Source organism: Chiloscyllium plagiosum, chromosome 12 (assembly GCF_004010195.1).
Source record: "Chiloscyllium plagiosum isolate BGI_BamShark_2017 chromosome 12, ASM401019v2, whole genome shotgun sequence".
In the NCBI taxonomy this organism is placed as follows: domain Eukaryota; kingdom Metazoa; phylum Chordata; class Chondrichthyes; order Orectolobiformes; family Hemiscylliidae; genus Chiloscyllium; species Chiloscyllium plagiosum.
In genome coordinates this window covers 9,592,080-9,611,394 of record NC_057721.1, presented here as the reverse complement: position 1 = coordinate 9,611,394, position 19,315 = coordinate 9,592,080, and the positions used below count along the sequence as shown (strand labels likewise).

General features: G+C 41.9%; 1 protein-coding gene across 2 annotated transcripts in view; it reads right to left on the bottom strand.

The window, feature by feature from the left end:
• The window catches only part of wdfy2 (WD repeat and FYVE domain containing 2), a 41,834-nt gene extending 22,732 nt beyond the window's left edge, over positions 1-19,102 (bottom strand). The window contains exons 1-3 of one of the 2 annotated variants that reach the window (XM_043700435.1): positions 18,873-19,102; positions 10,510-10,577; positions 1,236-1,309 (exon numbers count right to left, since the gene is read on the bottom strand). In XM_043700435.1, the coding sequence (XP_043556370.1) occupies positions 1,236-1,309; positions 10,510-10,577; positions 18,873-19,009 (279 nt within the window). In that variant the 5' untranslated portion in view covers positions 19,010-19,102. The remainder of the gene's footprint in view (positions 1-1,235; positions 1,310-10,509; positions 10,578-18,872) is intronic. The other variant, XM_043700437.1, reaches the window with a different exon arrangement.
• Positions 19,103-19,315: the final 213 nt, after the last annotated feature.

Sequence of the window (19,315 nt, the reverse complement as noted above, 5' to 3'; positions counted from 1 at the left end):
GTTGGAGGAAGAGCGTCTCATCTTCCGCCTAGGAACCCTCCAACCATAAGGGATGAACTCGGATTTCACCAGTTCCCTCATTTCCCCTCCCCCTACCTTGTCTCAGTCAAATCCATCGAATTCAGCACCGCCTTCCTAACCTGCAATCTTCTTCCTGACCTCTCTGCCCCCACCCCAGTCTGACCTATCACCCTCACCCTGGCCTCTTTCCCCTATCGCATTTCCGACGCCCCTCCCGCAAGTCCCTCCTCCCTACCTTTTATCTTAGCCTGCTAGACAAACTTTCCTCATTCCTGAAGAAGGGCTTATGCCCGAAACGTCGATTCTCCTGTTCCCTGGATGCTGCCTGACCTGCTGCGCTTTTCCAGCAACACATTTCCAGCACATAATCAAATGCCACAGCACTTCTTCGCGTTACTAGAACCATCAGACTCTGCCTAATATCTCGCTGTGCAGAATGCTACTGGACCGAGGCCAAGTCTCCTACAAAGATACCAGTAACAACATTGATATCAGTTTTGTGGTCTGATAGTCATTAATACCTGTGGATTTATTGCAGGTGAAGCTTATTTTGTCAGCTGTCAGACTAACCTTGACACTGGTGTTCCAGCTCACCTGCAGGGGATTAAAAGGTACTGCCTTGGCTGTAAGTCTGAGTGCAAGTATCTGACCAGTCCAGTTCATCAGTTAACTGTCATGAACAGCTACGCCATGAAGCAACAATCTTCAACTTCAACTAGACTAATGGCATTCAATTCCTAGATTTGTTGGGCATTTGAGGCAAAAATAGAAATCCAAGTTTTTCTGCCCTTTGGGAAACCCCTGAAGTCCTCAGCCAAAATGGCCTGTCGTGTTCACTGGTGAATATCTTTCTTGACTGTGCTAAGGAGATAGTGTGCTGCTATCACAGCAGCGGCAAGCAGATTTCAGTTCAGACCACTTCACGCACTCTTCTCCTCTGCCATCAATTGCCAATGACACAGTGATGATATTCACCAATGAAGGGAAATATTAAGCTGAGAAGGGCAGTGTTCAAGTGGACAAATTCTCCCACTACCTGATCTGTGACAACTACTCACCCCAAGAAAACTTCTGTGCAAAAACAAAAATTCCTCTGTCTACATGGCATGAAAATGAACAAAGAAGATGCCTCTTAAAAAAAATACTAAACACAAACACAGGGGGGACTTGAGATATTTACAAAACATTCCCCTCATTCACAGTCAGGTACTCACTGAGACTGTACCATTGTCCAGCCCTACAGAAAGCCGCCTTGTTTCTGGATTGAAGGACATGCTTGAACATGCAGCTGTGGAAAAGAAAAATGTGCACTGTAATGTGGATTGGTCAACATGAATATTTTCCAAGTGCCAAAAGTTAGTTTTAATTCACACTTTAAAGTTGTGTATTTTTCAATGCAACACCATTCCATAACATTCATTAAAAGTTCTACATATCTATCAAGATGTCCTAAAAAAAATGGATGACAAACCGAATGCATGCAATTCCACTTCTCCCAAAGGTTAACATGTATAATTCTGTGCAACTATATGGAGCACTCAACAGTATCCAGAAGTTAACCAAGACCTCTCCCATTCACTTGGAGCTACAAACGCCAACCTGTTAAGACTGCCACACACAATGTCTGGCAAGGCCTGGCTACTGTCCTCCAACTCCATCACAAATAATCTTGCAAAGGAATCACAAATGACATTATTCTGCCCGCAAAAGAATTTCAAGCATGTCATAACACAGGAACAAAAGTTCAAATGCCTCTTTGTATAGACCCGCGTCTGGGCTTTAAAACACAGTTTCTGTGTCATAACTTGTACTTTTTTCCTAAAAATACTGAGAACTGCAGATGCTGGGAAAACTGAAAAGAACTGTTCTGATGAAGGATCACGAGATCCGAAATGTTAAGTCTGCTTTCTCTCCACAGATGCTGCCAGACCTGCTGAGCTTTCCCAGCAATTCCTGTTTTCCTTCTTACTTTTAAGTGTTGGGTGATTACAGCACAGAAACTTGCACAACCAAAACACTAATTTTTGCAACAGTGAAGCTACATCAACAACATTTCAAGTCTCAAGTATACAGTGGAAAGAAAAAGAAGGGCTTATGCCCGAAACGTCGATCCTCCTGCTCCTTGGATGCTGCCTGACCTGCTGCACTTTTCCAGCAACACATTTTCAGCTCAAGTACACAGTGCACTCACTGACTGTGTGGACCACAGGAACAGCAGAAAGCTATACAGCAACTTAAGCTTGGCGTGCCATTCTGGCATAGTCTCAGAATAAAGGGATGCCAATTCAAGACTGAGCTGAGGAGCATTTTCGTTCTCTCAGTGGATTCAGTCTTAACTCCTTGCCAGAGAGAGCTGTGGGAGCATACTTAAGGCTGAGATAGATAGATTCTTGATCAGTAGGGAAATCAAGGGTTATGAGGAAGGGGCAGGAAACTGGATGTGTGTTATGTCAGATCAGCCACAATCCTATTAAAAATGGTGAGCAGGCTCAAGGGACTGAACTATCTACTCCTGTTCCTATTTCTTGTGGTCTTATTCAATTAGATCATAGTTGACCTGTATCTCAACTCCACCTGCACACCTTTACCTTTTAATAACCACATCCAATAAACATTTATTTCATCTAATTCAAAACCATGCAGAGTGGGTAGCTGGTGAACTCATCGATGCGGCTAAGGGTTCAATCAACTGTTATGGCACTGAGAAGAATGAGCTGGAGTGTGGGGCCAAATCTGACTGTTAATTTGGTAATGTGCGCCATTTCTGTGGCTCTATAAGGCGCGACATGAATAGGAATGGCTCAGAGGGATATGGGCCAGATGCTGGCAAATGGGACTAGATTAATTTAGGATGTTTGGTCAGCATAGATGAGTTGGACAGAAGAGTCTGTTTCTGTGCTGTACATCTCTCAGTCTCTATCTGCATTGTCTAATAAACTGAACAAAAGACAAAAAAAAACAACTTTGGTTGAAAGATAGATGGAAAAACAAAATGTTAAGATGCAGAATTCCATAATATCCCACAAGACAAAAAACTCAGGTTTATCAACTTAGTCACCCTCCCACTTTTACTATTAGGTTGGTTTCCTACTATTGGAAGTGGGCGTTGGCAAAAGTACAAATTCAGCTGGTGCAAAACCCCATAGAGACAGCCAACTGTTATTAAAAGAGACATCTTGGGAGGCTATCTGCATATTCACATTCTATTCAGCAGAGAGAGGAAAGTATATTGTTTTCTCATTGATTCTGACAGTATCAGTGGGAGATAGACCAGATGAGTCATGCATGCATTTCAGTGAATATATAAAATACAATGCTCCCAACTTCACAGTACAAGCAAGTTCCCATTTTGAGGAGAAACTAATACTATCTTCAGTTCACGACAGAAGAGGAGTATTTCATTCATTTATTTTCTTCTCAGTCTCTTCCTATCCTTTCACAATCCACTGACTTCATATTAAACAAACACTTCGCCATTGCACCAAGTGCCACTCACCGTTGGCAGAAATCAGATTTGGTCCGTCCTTAATTATGTTCTCCTCTACACTAAACATGACCTGGAGTTGTCCTTCTGATTCAATGTGTCACAAAAACATAAAAAAAAAACTTGGAGACAACATATACATTCCTCTCCACCACGTAAATTTCTCTTGAACTACTGTTCCAAATTCCTTTTAAGAGGTTTTTCCAGACAATTACAGCATCTGACCCAAAGAGCCATTTTTCACCAGAGGTTCAACATGTGTCCGGTCTGCTCAAAGGAATTCATCATTAACGAGCACAAATACGGTCTCAAATATTCACATCTGCATTTCTGACAAGAGAATGGATGAAAACTCAAGAGGAATCAAAATGAGTGACATGTGCCCAGATTACAGAGGAGGAAGTGCTGGATGTCTTGAAACGGTGAAAGGTGGATAAATCCCCAGGACCTGATCAGGTGTACCCGAGAACTCTGTGGGAAGCTAGAGAAGTGATTGCTGGGTCTCTTGCTGAGATATTTGTATAATCGGTAGTCACAGGTGAGGTATCGGAAGACTGGAGGTTGGCAAACATGGTGCCACCGTTTAAGAAGGGCAGTAAAGACAAGCCAGAGAACTATAGACCGGTGAGCCTGACCTTGGTGGTGGGCAAGTTGTTGGAGGGAATCCCGAGGGACAGGATGTACATGTATTTGGAAAGGCAAGGACTGATTCGGGACAGGATGTACATGTATTTGGAAAGGCAAAGTCTGATTCGGCTTTGTGCGTGGGAAATCATGTCTCACAAACTTGATTGAGTTTTTTGAAGTAGTAACAAAGAAGATTGATGAAGGCAGAGCAGTAGATGTGATCTATATGGACTTCGGTAAGGCGTTCGACAAGGTTTCCCATGGGAGACTGATTAGCAAGATTAGATCTCATGGAATACAGGAAGAACTAGACATTTGGATACAGAACTGGCTCAAAGGTAGAAGACAGAGGGTGATAGTAGAGGGTTGTTTTTCAGACTGGAGGCCTGTGACCAGTGGAGTGCCACAAGGATCAGTGCTGGGCCCTCTACTTTTTGTCATTTACATAAATGATTTGTATGCGAGCATAAGAGGTACAGTTAGTAAGTTTGCAGGTGACACCAAAATTGGAGGTGTAGTGGACAGCGAAGAGGGTTCCCTCAGATTACAACAGGATCTGGACCAATGGACTGAGAAGTGGCAGATGGAGTTAATTCAGATAAATGCGAGGTGCTGCATTTTGGGAAAGCAAATCTTAGCCGGACTTATACACTTAATGGTAAGTTCCTAGGGGGTGTTGCTGAACAAAGAGACCTTGGAGTGCAGGTTCATAGCTCCTTGAAAGTGGAGCCGTAGGTAGATAGGATAGTGAAGGCGGCATTTGGTATGCTTTCCTTTATTGGTCAGAGTATTGAGTACAGGAGTTGGGAGGTCATGTTGCATGTTCCAACGGTTAGGCCACTGTGTGCAATTCTGGTCTCCTTCCTATCGGAAAGATATTGTGAAACTTAAAGTCTTCAGAAAAGATTTCAAAGGATGTTGCCAGGGTTGGAGGATCTGAGCTACAGCGATCAGCTGAACAGACTGGGGTTGTTTTCCCTGGAGCGTCGGAGGCTGAGGGGTGACCTTATAGAGATTTACAAAATTATGAGGGGCATGGATAAGATAAATAGGCAAAGTCTTTTCCCTTGGGTCGGGGAGTACCGAACTAGAGGGCATAGGTTTAGCGCGAGAGGGGAAAGATATAAAAGAGACCTAAGGGGCAACTTTTTCACGTGTATGGAATGAGCTTCCAGAGGATGTGGTGAAGGCTGGTACAATTGCAACATTTAAGAGGCATTTGGATGAATAGGAAGGGTTTGGAGGGATATGGGCCGGGTACTGGCAGGTGGGAATAGATTGGGTTGGGATATCTGGTCGGCATGGACGGGTTGGACCGAAGGGTCTGTTTCCATGCTGTACATCTCTATGACTCTATGTGCCAATTTTTCTCCTCCCCAATAAAGGGTACATAACAATGATCAAACATCCAATGGAATATCACTCAGTAAAACACTGTGCCATAACCTAACAGCTAATATGTTACTTCGCTCAGGATAACACAGATTGTTAGAAACAAGCAGGGGTTCAAGGCTACAGTAATTGATTGTCATTTTAGCAATGCTTACACTGAGAACCATTTATCCAGTTTTGAAAGAATGCATACAAAAATAATCAAGTGAGGTTGTCATGTTTGGATTTTAGACAAACAGTAAAGCAATTTAATCATGGATCAGACTGTGACAAGAGAAAAAAATTCCAGTCTACCAAGACATAAATGGTACACTCTTCAAATTTCTTGAAACTAGCGAGATTTCATTCCACAGTTTATGATTCAATGGTACTAAGGTCATCAAAATATTTATGTATCATGACTACAGTTAATCTTCACAAAACAGTAAGGAAATATAAATAATTTTATCTGAAAAGCGAATTATGATTTTAAATGCATTGTAAATATTTATCTTTTTCAGACAAAGGAGAAATTGCAGTGGTCTGGTAAGAGAGTAGGCTCAGGCGAACTAACTGAATGTGTCTTCCAAAGAGCGAGCCCAGACAGGGTAGGCTTAATGCCTCTGTCAGCTGTACCATTCTCTAGACTGCAATCAATGTTCATGTAAGCCCACATATTGGAAATCTCAAATTGGGCCAAGCACCAGATACAGAGGGCAAGCGAAATTTCCAGCATCCAAGAGTCTCAGATACATATTCCACTTGTCAAACTTCAATTTAAAATAATGAACTTTTATTTCACATTTCATTTGCCATCCTAAATCAATGACAGCCAATATGAAAGACCCATTCCAATTTAAATAACCACTTTTTAAGAATGATTTGGAGATGCCGGTGTTGGACTGGGGTGTACAAAGTTACAAAGCACACCACACCAGGTTATAGTCCAACAGGTTTAATTGGAAGCACTAGCTTTCGGAGCGCCACTCCTTCACCAGGTGATTGTGGAGTACACAATTGTAAGACACAGAATTTATAGCAAAAGTTTACAGTGTGATGGAACTGAAATTATACATTGAAAAATACCTTGATTGTTTTCTTCCTACCCATGGCGAGGAGTCACTGATAAAACTATACAGTGATATCAACAAGTTTCATCCCACCAAACTCACCATGGACTACTCTCTACCTGTCTCACTTTGGACACATGCATCTCCATCCAAGGATGGACACCTCAGCACCACACTCTACCGCAAACCCACAGACAACCTCACAAAGTGACACTTCTCCAGCTTCCACTCAAAATATATTAAAACAGCCAATCCCTATGGACAAGCCCTATGTGTACACCGGATCTGCTCAGATGAGGAGGAAAGTGACGAGACCCTAGAAGTACTCAGGGATGCCCTCATAAGAACGGGGTATGGTGCTCAACGCATCGACCATCAGTTGCAATGTGCCACAGCAAGGAACCGTAATGACCTCCTCAGGAGACAGACACGCGCTGCAACCGACAGGTACCCTTTGTTGTTCAGTACTTCCCAGGAGCAAATAAACTACGCCATGTTCTTCACAACCTGCAACACATTGACAATGAGGATGAGCACCTCACCAAGACCTTCCCCACGCCTCCATTGCTCGCCTTTAAACAACCGCCAAACCTCAAACAGATCGTTGTTTGTAGCAAACTGCCCGGCTTTCAGGACAACTCCGCACAACCCGGTCACGGTAAGCGCGACAAGACATGCCAGAGTGTGGATGTAGATGCCACCATTACACGAGGGGACACCTCCCACCACGCAAGTGGCAGGTACTCATGCGACTTAGCCAACGTTGTCTATCCCTGCAGGCAAGGATGCCCTGAGGCATGGTATGTTGGTGAAACCGAGCAAAGGCTACGGCAACGGATGAATGGGCACCGCACAACAATAAACAGACAGGAGTGTTCCCTCCCAGTTGGAGAACACTTCAGCTGTCCAAGACATTCGATCTTGGATCTTTGGGTGACCGTCCTCCAAGGGTACTTCGGGACAGGCAGCATTGAAAAGTGGCCGACTGGAGGCTGACAGCTAAGTTCCGCACCTCTGGGGAGGGCCTCTCCCAGGACCTTAGGTTCATGTCATACTACAGGTGACCACATTGCACTATACACACACACACGCGTGCGTACGTACGTATACACACACCTGCACTCTCTCAGACTTCACGCTCACACACCAGACACACCCACTCCCACATGCATCCTCGCACAGACTTAAGACACTTTACACTCTCACACACACATATACACTCTCTCACACTCTCAACCCCCCACCCCAGACAGACAGACAGACACACACACACACACACACACAAAAAACCCACAAATATATATACGTTTGTGGGGTGAACAAAGTTACATTGTACTTTGCTCAAAAACTGCACGAATCCATGTAAAACTCTGTTAACTCACGTTTTAGATTAGAATCAGTCTAAACGTTTTGCCACAGACAGGGAACACAGGGGCCTAACACCTTCAACATCTTAACATCTTATCTGGCTGACACCAATGGTTACAGTTAACCTGCGAATCTAACTTTTAAAAAAAGAGCTTTGTGATTTACATATGAAAGAAGTGAAACTATTATGGTCATTCTAACAGGTGAGACACTCAACAAACAATCAAGGTATATTTCAATGTATAATTTCAGTTACATCACACTGTAAACTTCTGCTACAAATGCCGTGTCTCACAATTGCGTCCTCCACAGCCACCTGATGAAGGAACAGCGCTCCGAAAGCTAGTGCTTCCAATTAAACCTGTTGGACCATAACCTGGTGTTGTGCGATTTAACTTTTTAAGAAGACTGCTTTACATTTTTTTTTAATGAAAATTTTTTAAAAATAAATCCATAATGCACGTAACTAACTCGGTGTGGACTGATTGGGCTGAAGGGCCTGTTTCCACACTGTAGGGAATCTAATCTAAACAAAACTCTTATACTTTACCCTGCATCTGATAAGAAAATGAGAAGCAGGAGAGAAGGTACATTTTTGTCTTTCCCTGGAGCACTCCATGATATGTCAACATACTATTTGAAACTGGTGTAGGGCGAAACCAATTGATCCTGTATCCCAAAATAATTTACTTGTCCATTTTTTGAGTGTCATGGGATATGTTTCAAGCAAGAACCTGCCTTCTCTTCACAGTCTTTACACAATGATTTATCAATTTCCTTACCCTGCATTGTTACCAAAGCTGAATAGAAAGCTCATCATCATGAAGCTGCACACTATCCTTGCAAAGTGCACTGAAACAATGTACTGCACCATCATGTGGGAATTTAATTTTCAACAAAAACAGAGCTAAAAACAAAACTAATGACATGAAAATAAATCTTATGACTTCAATCCAACTCTCAATCTGAAGCTTGAAGAACACATTCCAGAAGCCAAGAATATATGTTTGTTCAGTTGACCATACCATATCACATGCTCAGCCTACACTACAGCTAAAGACTGATCCTTTGTTTGAAATTGCACCATTCCTTTCTGATTTCAAATTTATCCCATATGTATATTATGCAATGAAGTATGATTACCCCTGCTGGCATTTGGAAGGCCAGTAAAACACACAACAGCCAAAGTCAGAGAAATATGACATTCAAATCCAACATCGCACTTCATGTTAAATATTCCTCATTGACAATAATCTGCATCTCAAGAATACCAATTTGAATAAATTATTAATTCTCTCAGCAATGGTGTTACATTGGATCTAAATGTATTACGGTACATCTGATAATTCTCAGTGCTTTCATAACCTCTCTCAAACAGCAATTAATGCACCTCCCGAGAGACAAAGAGACAATTATACACGATACTGACATGGGTCACTAATGTGCAATTCAGTCCACCGAGTATTTCACTTTGTAAGCAATATATTTAAAGACCTGTGGAGAAAAGGAGATGGTGTGATGGAATAATAGTTGGAGGGAAGAGAAGTGATGGGGATAGCTGTTTCAAACAGTAGACAGATTCAATAGACCAAAAGGCTGTCTGTGTAAGATTTCATGGTTTCCGATAAAGTGTTTTTTCCCCTAAAAAAAAAACAGGACAATGATGGCACTTTTGCACAAAGTAATATCAATACCTGTTTAGGGTCAGTGAAAATTGATCTGAGCAGCAGACATTAACTGATGATGAAGAGTTGAGTGTAGATCAGTAAAGTGACAAAAGGAGGTGTTTCTCATGCAAGAAATGAGAATAAAGGAGTACGTAAAGGTAGCGATAGAATAAAATAGAGCTTGGGTGGATCATAAGATTTATTTTCATGTCATTAGTTTTGTTTTTAGCTCTGTTTTTGTTGAAAATTAAATTCCCACATGGTGGTGCAGTACATTGTTTCAGTGCACTTTGCAAGGATAGTGTGCAACTTCATGATGATGAGCTTTCTATTCAGCTTTGGTAACAATGCAGAGTAAGGAAATTGATAAATCATAGTACAAAGACTGTGAAGAAACATATGGATGGAGTTCCAGCAGTAAGGTATTTCGATGACTTTTTCAAGTACCAAACATTAAGCAAGGATGCAATGTGCTTCTCAAAAAAAAATTCAAAAGAAACATTTACCAACAAATTCAACCACGTTCCATTTGTGAACTTGCTCATACAAACCAAGCCATCCACACAACCCAAAACATTGCATCTGTTGCTGCCTTAAAATTTTAAAAAATCTAACAGCTGTCTGAAATTGTTAAACAGAGTCCATATTCCATGTTGAAACAAATGTAATGACATCAAATATTATGGAATTTGTGAAATAAAGGCAACAGATTACAAATCCAGGTCTATTTTTACTCAAAAGTACTAGAGGCATATCTATATTTAATTTCTAAGATCATCATTTCCTTAAAGAAACCTCAAATAGTATTTTCTAAACTCTCAAGTACTCCTTAGCAGATAATAAGCAGTGAGTTTGGCCAGTTGCATTCGCAATTTGAGTTTTTGATGGAAAATGCACTTACATGGCATTGAGTGGTAAACGCTTGGCCAGTACTGACCGCTATCCCTCTTAATCCATACGCGAATTGTTCTGGAAAAAAGGTTTAAAAATAAAGTTACTTTCATCTTTCTTCGCACACACCTTCATTAATTGGGAATTGTCACAGCATAACTGGGAAGAATGCACAGATAATTGTGCCCTCATGTTTCACAAACCATTGCAAATATATAAAATCCCGAAGTCAGCAAATGGTTGGTAAATGATGGAGTTTGAATTCAATAAAACAAAAATCTTGACTAAAACAAAAATCTTGACTAAAACAAAAATCTTGACTAAAACAAAAATCTTGACTAAAACGTGTCCTAGTCTTAAAGGCCAATGATGACCACGAAACCACAGTCTATTGTCAGAAAAACATATCTAGTTCACTCAGGTCCTTCTGGGAAGGGTGATGCCTCCTGGCAACGACACACCTACAGCAATGCGGTTAACGCATAACCACCTTGCCGTGCACAAAGCCATATTGACCATCTCTAATTAGTTCTTGCCTTTCCAAATGCACGTAAATCCTGTCCCTCAGAATCGCTCCAAAAACGTATTCACCGCTGATGTAAGGTCCACTGGTTTATAGTTCTTTGGCTTTTCCTTACAACATTTCTTAAACAGAATGCATCACTTTAGCCAACCTTCAGTTCTCCGCACATCAGTCATGACTATCGATGATACAAACATCTCAAAGGTCCCAGCAATCTCTTCCCTAGTTTTCCACAAAGTTCTGGAAACACCTCATCAGATCTCAGGGATTTATCTACCGTTATGCATTTTAAAACCTCAAACACCTCCTCTTCTATTTTCAAGGCATCACTATTTATTGCCAAGTTATCCAAATTCCACTCACAGCTACGATCCTCTCCTGTTCACCATTTCTTTTCTCCGTGCTGTTCAATCTTATTCTCCTTCTTACTGCATCAAAGAGCAACATTGCACTGCAGTTTTAAAAAAAAAAGCTTTTGAACCGTAACACATTCATGGTACTTCGACTGTATAGCAGTTCAACTTACAATTCAATTTACAGGTCTGAAAAATATACGTGATCTCTTCCAGAACCAAAAAGCTAAATCGCTAAGCAGCTCTAGTCCGCCAAAGACAGAGATGCTGAGGGCCCCATTCGCATGTTCATGCGCACACAATCAAAAACAGCAAAACAGGCTAGTTTAGCCCAACATAAGGATAAGTGATGTTGATCAATGCAGGAAAGGGAGGAAGCAGTTGAAAAGAACTTATTTCCCCAGCAATTTAATCACAAACCCCTCGAAGATTTTATTTGCACATCAATGGGACTACAATAATGCTATGATATTTGTGGATTAGAATGAGCACGTGCTTCCAACTATTTTCTTGCTTTTGTTAAAAGCACGACAATTTCAAATCAGCAGCATGCTGATCCACTATATATATAGATATAATGGAAGATAGAATGGAAGGCATCCACTAATATGACTCTGAACTGACTTGTTACGAAGGTAGAAGGGGGACTGTATCTTTAAGAGATTTAAAAAGCTAACGAGGACTTAGAGAGAGAGAGAGAGAGAGAGAGACAGACACAGACAGACACAGTATGGAACAAAGTAACAATGTAACACTTGGTCAGGGCTGGATTGCTATAACACAAAAATAAATTCAAATTCGGCCACTTAAAATAATACCACAATACCAAACTCCAATCAAGTTTAAATTTAGTATTTTGACAATATCAAAACCAATTAAACAATTCCATGTTTTGGGGTGTAAGTATCAGAGATTTTAAACAGTAAACCAGAGCGGCAGAGAGAACCGCCAAGCACCAACAACTAGAGAGAGAGACTGCTTGCAGAAATATCTGCTCTCTTAAAGGTACCTTTATTCATCAACGACATGTGAAACAGAATCCCTAAGAAGAAGAAATGACGACAAAGGAAAACCTACAGAGGACACTCGGCAGCTAACTGGTTTTGAAACGTGATGATATTTTTTGTAAATCGTAATTGGGATTTTTAATCAGACCAATATTGTAGAAGGGAAAGTAAAAGATAGCTTTAGAGAAAGGAGTTGGAAACAGTTGCTAGTTAATTATTCGCTGTTAGACTTAAATAAAAAAGTTGTTAATTTATTTTTTAAAAGTGATTTTTGGGATAGTTCTTGGCCTCTCAAATTTTAACAAACTACAGCACTATGTGAATCTTTTCTGTGTGGCTGGTTTAAATTAGCAGAAGAGTTTTCTCCGTGTAATAACAGACTGCAAGAAGCAAAGGAAAGAAACTTGAAGATAGTTCTCTGCCCCCGTTTTTGGTGACAACTCACAGAATGCAACTACAGTCAGCATCTTTACCAAGATGGGGAGTGAGCCCATATTCTACTATTCCCCACATTGCATAATCTTGGAACGTGTTTTTTTTTGAAAACATGGTGACAAAATTCGAGACACAGTGCAAACCACTGGAGCCTTATCACAAGAGTCAAATCCTTAAAAATGAATGAGGGGAGTGGGGAAGAGGGAAGATGAATCAAAATGATTCTATGCCCTGAGATTGTGACAAATGAATATCATTTCCAAAGTTTAATTTTAAATTCAAAACAAACATTGGGAATTCATTGCATCCAAAAGAATCCCATGAACAATTCAGGGCAAGCTTTGTTTTTAAGCCTTCTGGAAAAGAGAACACCTCAAAACAATACATGTACAACCAGAAGTGCAAGTTTTCCCAAAACATTACTACTGCCTGAAAAGCAAACATCCTTGGCTCTTGTATTTAGCTGTGAGCAATACATGACAAATAAAAATGACATTTAAAAACAATTTCATTTTGTTTAGATTTTAAACCTCCGAAGCATGGGATTGATCATTTTGGCATCTGGTTAGTAGGAACTCAGACAGCTACAGAAGCACCATCATTGGTGCTATTATATTGCATGCCTAGTGAGTAGAAGATACAGCTGGGAACTAAAATTACTGTAACTTCAAAACATGTAGCAGGTCTCAAGAAATACAGGTTTCATCAAATGAATTCTTGTCTGCTTGTGATTCATAAAGAAGAAACTGATGACATTGTATGGCTTGAATTTACACAAATTGCAATGTTTAGAAATAACTGGTAAATAGCTAATAGACTCTGGTGAGGAGATTGACATGGTCAATGTTTCATTGAGGGTTATAATTTGATCAGTGCCTTACTTGAGAACCAACTCAAGTGCTTCAACAAGCTTTCTCAAAGGTCAACAGCTTTATTTGTTGGCTCTAACTGATTGTCCCAACACTACCAATTATTGGTAAAGGCATTTGTATTCAGTGGGAAACCCAGAAACACTTCAGGACAAACAGCTCTAGCAAGGCTGCTTTGTCTTCAAAAATTCTTCAAATTTACTGTTTGAAGATCAGTTGCAATCAGGTTCCCAATAATTTGTAAGAGAGAATTAGATAAATACTGTAAAAGCTGACATTTGCACAAGACAGTGGGACTAACTGCATAGCTCTGTCACAGAGCCAATATAGCATGGCTAAACCAAATGGTGTCCTGTGCTATGATTTCAAAAATCATGTCCTGCATTTGCAATAGAGCATGATCAAAACATGATCAGCCTCTGGAACTTTCTATTGATAGTTGGAAAATTAGAAACATGCATGCTGTTGCAATGAGATATCAAGGATAGTTTCACCAGTTGCAAATAATCCACTGCAAGGAATCAATACAAACAGAAGAAACTGAGATTAGAACTCAGCAAATCATCACAAAGAAACAGCACACAGCAAAAAGAACAATATGCATAAATCATAACTGTGCCTCTGATTAATTTTAAGGGAATTGCTTCTTAGGTTTCTGAAACATAGTAGATTTATTGGTTCTCTTTATTCAAATGGAATCAGGTTGCTCTTGTCACACTGTCAGAGTGAGTGGCTCAATGACAACACTTGATACATAGTCAGAAGGTGCTGGGTTCATATGCTACACCACGCAATCCTGCTAAATGGAAATGGAGCTTCAATTCTGAGTTCTCGGATGATATTCAGTGGGATACTCACATCTAGTTAACGTAGGTGTCCTCATATCACATCATATAGGATGTGGAATCCTAGAAAATCCTCTGGCCAGAGAAAATTAACCCAGCTGGTGTCACAACTCACTGGGATAGCACTCACAACAATTAAAGAATTTTATTTCCAAGTCTGCAAAGGTTTTTAATTTACCTACCTTATACATCAGATTGACAGAATACACCGACCCTGTTTCTGAAGTGAGACTATATATTGCAAGTCAAATACCCTCAAATTTGACTTGATATATACACAGATAGGAGAAAGATAAAACATGCACATTATGGATGGAGGGAAAAAGATTTGGGAAAGCAGTTCAATAGTTTCTGTTCACAAGGGTTGCTGAGATGATCCTTATGCTGGTCAAAGCTGCTTCTGGATGGCTGGTTCACTTATAAAAGGTCCCTGTCTTCTCAAATAAACAGTCATAGAACAGCTTAAAACTGAAGTAAAGTTAAACTGGTTTAGCTTCAGGTTTAATATGGCTTTTTCCTGAAGAGAACAAAGAACTTCTGAGCTGCTGGTGGTCCAAAGGCTCCAATGTATCTTGTTCCAAGCCCCAACTGTGCAGTGACCCGAAAACCAGGCGGAGGACAGTTTTCATTGGCAACTGGTCACTAGCCCAATGAAAATCCACCCATTGCCACAGCTTCATTCGCACATTATCCTTCAGCCATAATTCATCTGCAACCACGGTTACACAACGTGCTTGCAGTAAGTATCAAGTTACTTGCTTTCAAACCAAGCAGCAGTCCTTGGTTTTAAAACAGTTCTTAACTCATTTCAGTCCGCAATTTAAAACAAAAATAAAAAGACCACCTTTACATCAGTTACTATAACGATAGTTACTCCCATGGATGCAGCCTTCCTGTCAAGGCTTGAGAGTCGGAGGCAAAAAGTGTGGCGCTGGAAAAGCAGAGCTATCAGGCAGCATCAGAGCAGAAATCATACTCTGACAGTAGGTAACAAAAGCCTGATTCCAAAAAAAGAGAAAATGCTGGAAAATCTCAGCAAGTCTGGCAGCATCTGTAAGGAGAGAAAAGAGCTGATGTTTCGCGTCTAACCGACCCATTGCCACAGGTTTGACAAAGGGTCAGTTAGACTCTAAACGTCAGCTCTTTTCTCTCCTTACAGATGCTGCCAGACTTGCTGAGATTTTCCAGCATTTTCTCTTTTTTGGTTTCAGATTCCAGCATCCGCAGTTATTTGCTTTTAAAAGTCTGATTCCATTTGAGTAGACAGAATCGAATAAACTTGCAGTAGTGCTAGAAATCCAAGAAGCAATTCTCCTTGAAATCAGTAAGAGATATATGGTCATTCCTCTGCCATTCAATGTGACTGTTCTGCCTGAAATAAATTCAATGACACAGCCTCTACTACTTTCTTGGGAAGAGAATTTCATAGTTTAAAAGTGTGGCACTAGAAAAGCACAGCACATCAGGCAGCAGCCAACAAGCAGGAGTCAATGTTTCAGGCAGAAGCCCTTCACCAGGAATGTCATCAAGAATTTCAGAGACTAATGACCCTCACAAAAAATAACTTTTCATAATTTCCCTCTTAGACATGAGATCACTTAAACTTAAACCAGGTCTTCTATTATGACTCTCCACCACAAGGAGGAACTTCCACCAACAAATTCCATCATGATCCATTATGCTTCAATGTGATCGCCTCTCATTTATCTGTTTTAACCCAATCTGCTTGTCCCTTCCTTGCAGGATAATTCTTTATCCCAGGAATGAATGGAGTAAACTCCTCTCATATCCTAAAGAATTCTGTTCTTTTTCAAATAGAGAATAAAACTACATAGTACTCAAGATATAGTCTCACAATATGGATCGTGATTGGTTTAGTGCATTGCTTTATTGTGGGATAGAAATTGAACATGCAATTAAGCAATTTCATTGATTTTTTTTCAGACCAAGGGTTCCTGAAAGGACATGATCTGCTTTTGAACTTTGAATCCACATGAGATTGGGTTTTCAGTCAGGAAACCAGTCAAAATTCGAGTGCCAGCAACTTTTCAAGAATATCTTTTAAAAAGCGACAATCTGGCTGTTGTGCAATTCAAATCAGAATAAAGATACAGCTTTTATGTGAAGTTAAAATACGCGCTCGGGACATCCCTCAACACTTCACATTCAACGGACTCAACTTGAAGTGGTAGTCATCATTAGTATGCAGGGAAATGCGGTAGCCAAAATCGGCAGAGTACTAGTCACTTTGGAAAAATTACCAAATGATTTGATTGCACCAATTGAGTGAAGAATATCAACCAAGAGCGAGAGGACTGCCTGTTTGGCTTTGGAAATGAAATCAAGAAGTTCTCTGTTATTAATGAACGCTGAAATCAGAATTCACTCCATCTTCAGACAAAAAGAGTTTCAAGACCAAGATCTTTTTTTTTCCCCCGAGTAAGGGTACCAAGGGACACAGGAGACAAAACAAGTTCAAGTAATAGTCAGGCATTATCAGAATGAATGGCAGAATAGATTGGAGGGGTTGAATGCCCTCCTCCTGTTCCAATGTTCAAGTAGTACTGTTTGTATCGTTTCTGTCAAACTAAACAGGAATTTGGGTCCTGAACACATTGCATCACCTCTTTGTATTGCACTAAACTATCAAGCTGTAGAGTATGTTAAGCCCACAACATTGCTATTCTGTACGCCAGCTAATGTCAAATTTACATTAAGCTGAAATAAATCACAACCTAAAACTTGCCAGCAATCTCAGGAGAAATGCTCAGTTTGCAGTCTGTTTCGTTGTGGTATATGATAAACCTCTCATTGCACAAGCAGGCTAACAGTTGGAATAACATTCGAAGAGAAAAGCAAACACACCAATTGAGGTAGCAAAGACTATAGCCACAATCTGCTGGAGTCAAGCTTGATGATGTTTTAAAAGAAAACTTTCAAGAATGGGTGAAGAGAACAGAAAAACATTTTTGGGGTAAATGAGCAACCTTCTTGCAGCCAGCATTTTAATTGTTAAGATTTTGGAAGTGATGAGTGATTTCTTGGAGTCACGAGTGGAAGATGCATTTCATGCATGTATCAATAACTTCCTTCCACTTGGCTACTCTCCTGAGAAGTCAGCATTAGCTGAAAACAGGTGATGGCAATCAAAGTTCAAAGAAATCTTCAGCTTCCCATGGAAATGCCTCAACTTCACCGCTTCATTTCACATCACCTGATAGTGGTTCCTGAATTTGTATAAATCAACAATTAGCTACACCTACTAGTGGAAACAACATGCAAACCATCTATCTCTGTTCGTGGAAAGTCTCACCTTGCATCTCTTGTTTACCAACAAATTCCATCTCACCTCCTGCCCATTTAATTCTCTGGCCCTTCTTTCAACACTTCAAATTTATCTTTCCTCGACCTAACAGTCCTTCATCTTTCCCAAAGAATCACAACACCTGCAACCTGCTTTCTTCCCTCTTCCATGACCACTGCTTCCTCGATTCACCTCGGCCTCAGAACCCACTCAGCACGCACACCAGTCTGTTTCAATCATTGCCCGTGATCTCCTGCAGACAGCTCCAACAGACTCCACAACTCTTGCTCAGTACACCCCTCCCCCACCACTCCATGAACATTCCCAATGAGAATCGCCACAGGTCTGACCCGTTTACCTCTTTGACATCGCCTCTCTCTGTGTCCCTCTTCCCACTCCGTTTTACACCTACCTGACAAACACACCCCTATCCCCTTCGCTGACCATCACCACAAACGCCCGCCCAAGTAAACACACACAGCCCCTCTGTATCCCCTTGGCTCCACCCCTTACCCAGCGGGGACTCCTCCACCCCTTACCCAGCGGGGACTCCTCCACCCCTTACCCAGCGGGGACTCCTCCACCCCTTACCCAGCGGGGACTCCTCCACCCCTTACCCAGCGGGGACTCCTCCACCCCTTACCCAGCGGGGACTCCTCCACCCCTTACCCAGCGGGGACTCCTCCACCCCTTACCCAGCGGGGACTCCTCCACCCCTTACCCAGCGGGGACTCCTCCACCCCTTACCCAGCGGGGACTCCTCCACCCCTTACCCAGCGGGGACTCCTCCACCCCTTACCCAGCGGGGACTCCTCCACCCCTTACCCAGCGGGGACTCCTCCACCCCTTACCCAGCGGGGACTCCTCCACCCCTTACCCAGCGGGGACTCCTCCACCCCTTACCCAGCGGGGACCCTTTCCCCCCTCCAGCGGGGACCCTTCCCCCCTCCCAGAAAGGCCTCCCCCCGCCTCCGGCAGCCCCAGCAATGCACCATCGCCCTGAGCTGGTGCTGCGTGTCCCCGCGGGTTTAACGGACCTGTCCTCGCTGACGCTGATCACTCCGTCCTCTTTGGGGATGATGGCGGCCATGTTCACCACGTCCTGGGAGCCCTCGATCCGGCTGAGCAGCACCGGCCTCCGGATGCGAGCCTTGGGCTTGCCCTCCGCCGCCATGGTGATGGACCAACCCCTGCGTCACCACCAAAGCCCCAACCAAAGCAACCGCGCAACACCGGAAATGGCCGGCACCGTGCGGCCGCCTCCGCGCAACTCCGGAAGTACACGGCACCGTGCACCCGCGAACATCATCCCCCTCCGGTGTCACTGAGATATATCTCCGCCGGAAGTGGATGGACAGCGGCTTGGGAACAAAATAATCTCTGTCTCTCTTAAATAAATCTCCAGGACTGTGACTGGATTTCCAGCTTGTATCAGTTTTTGTCGGATTCTAATGTTCTGTATTTTATTTCTCCCAGCATT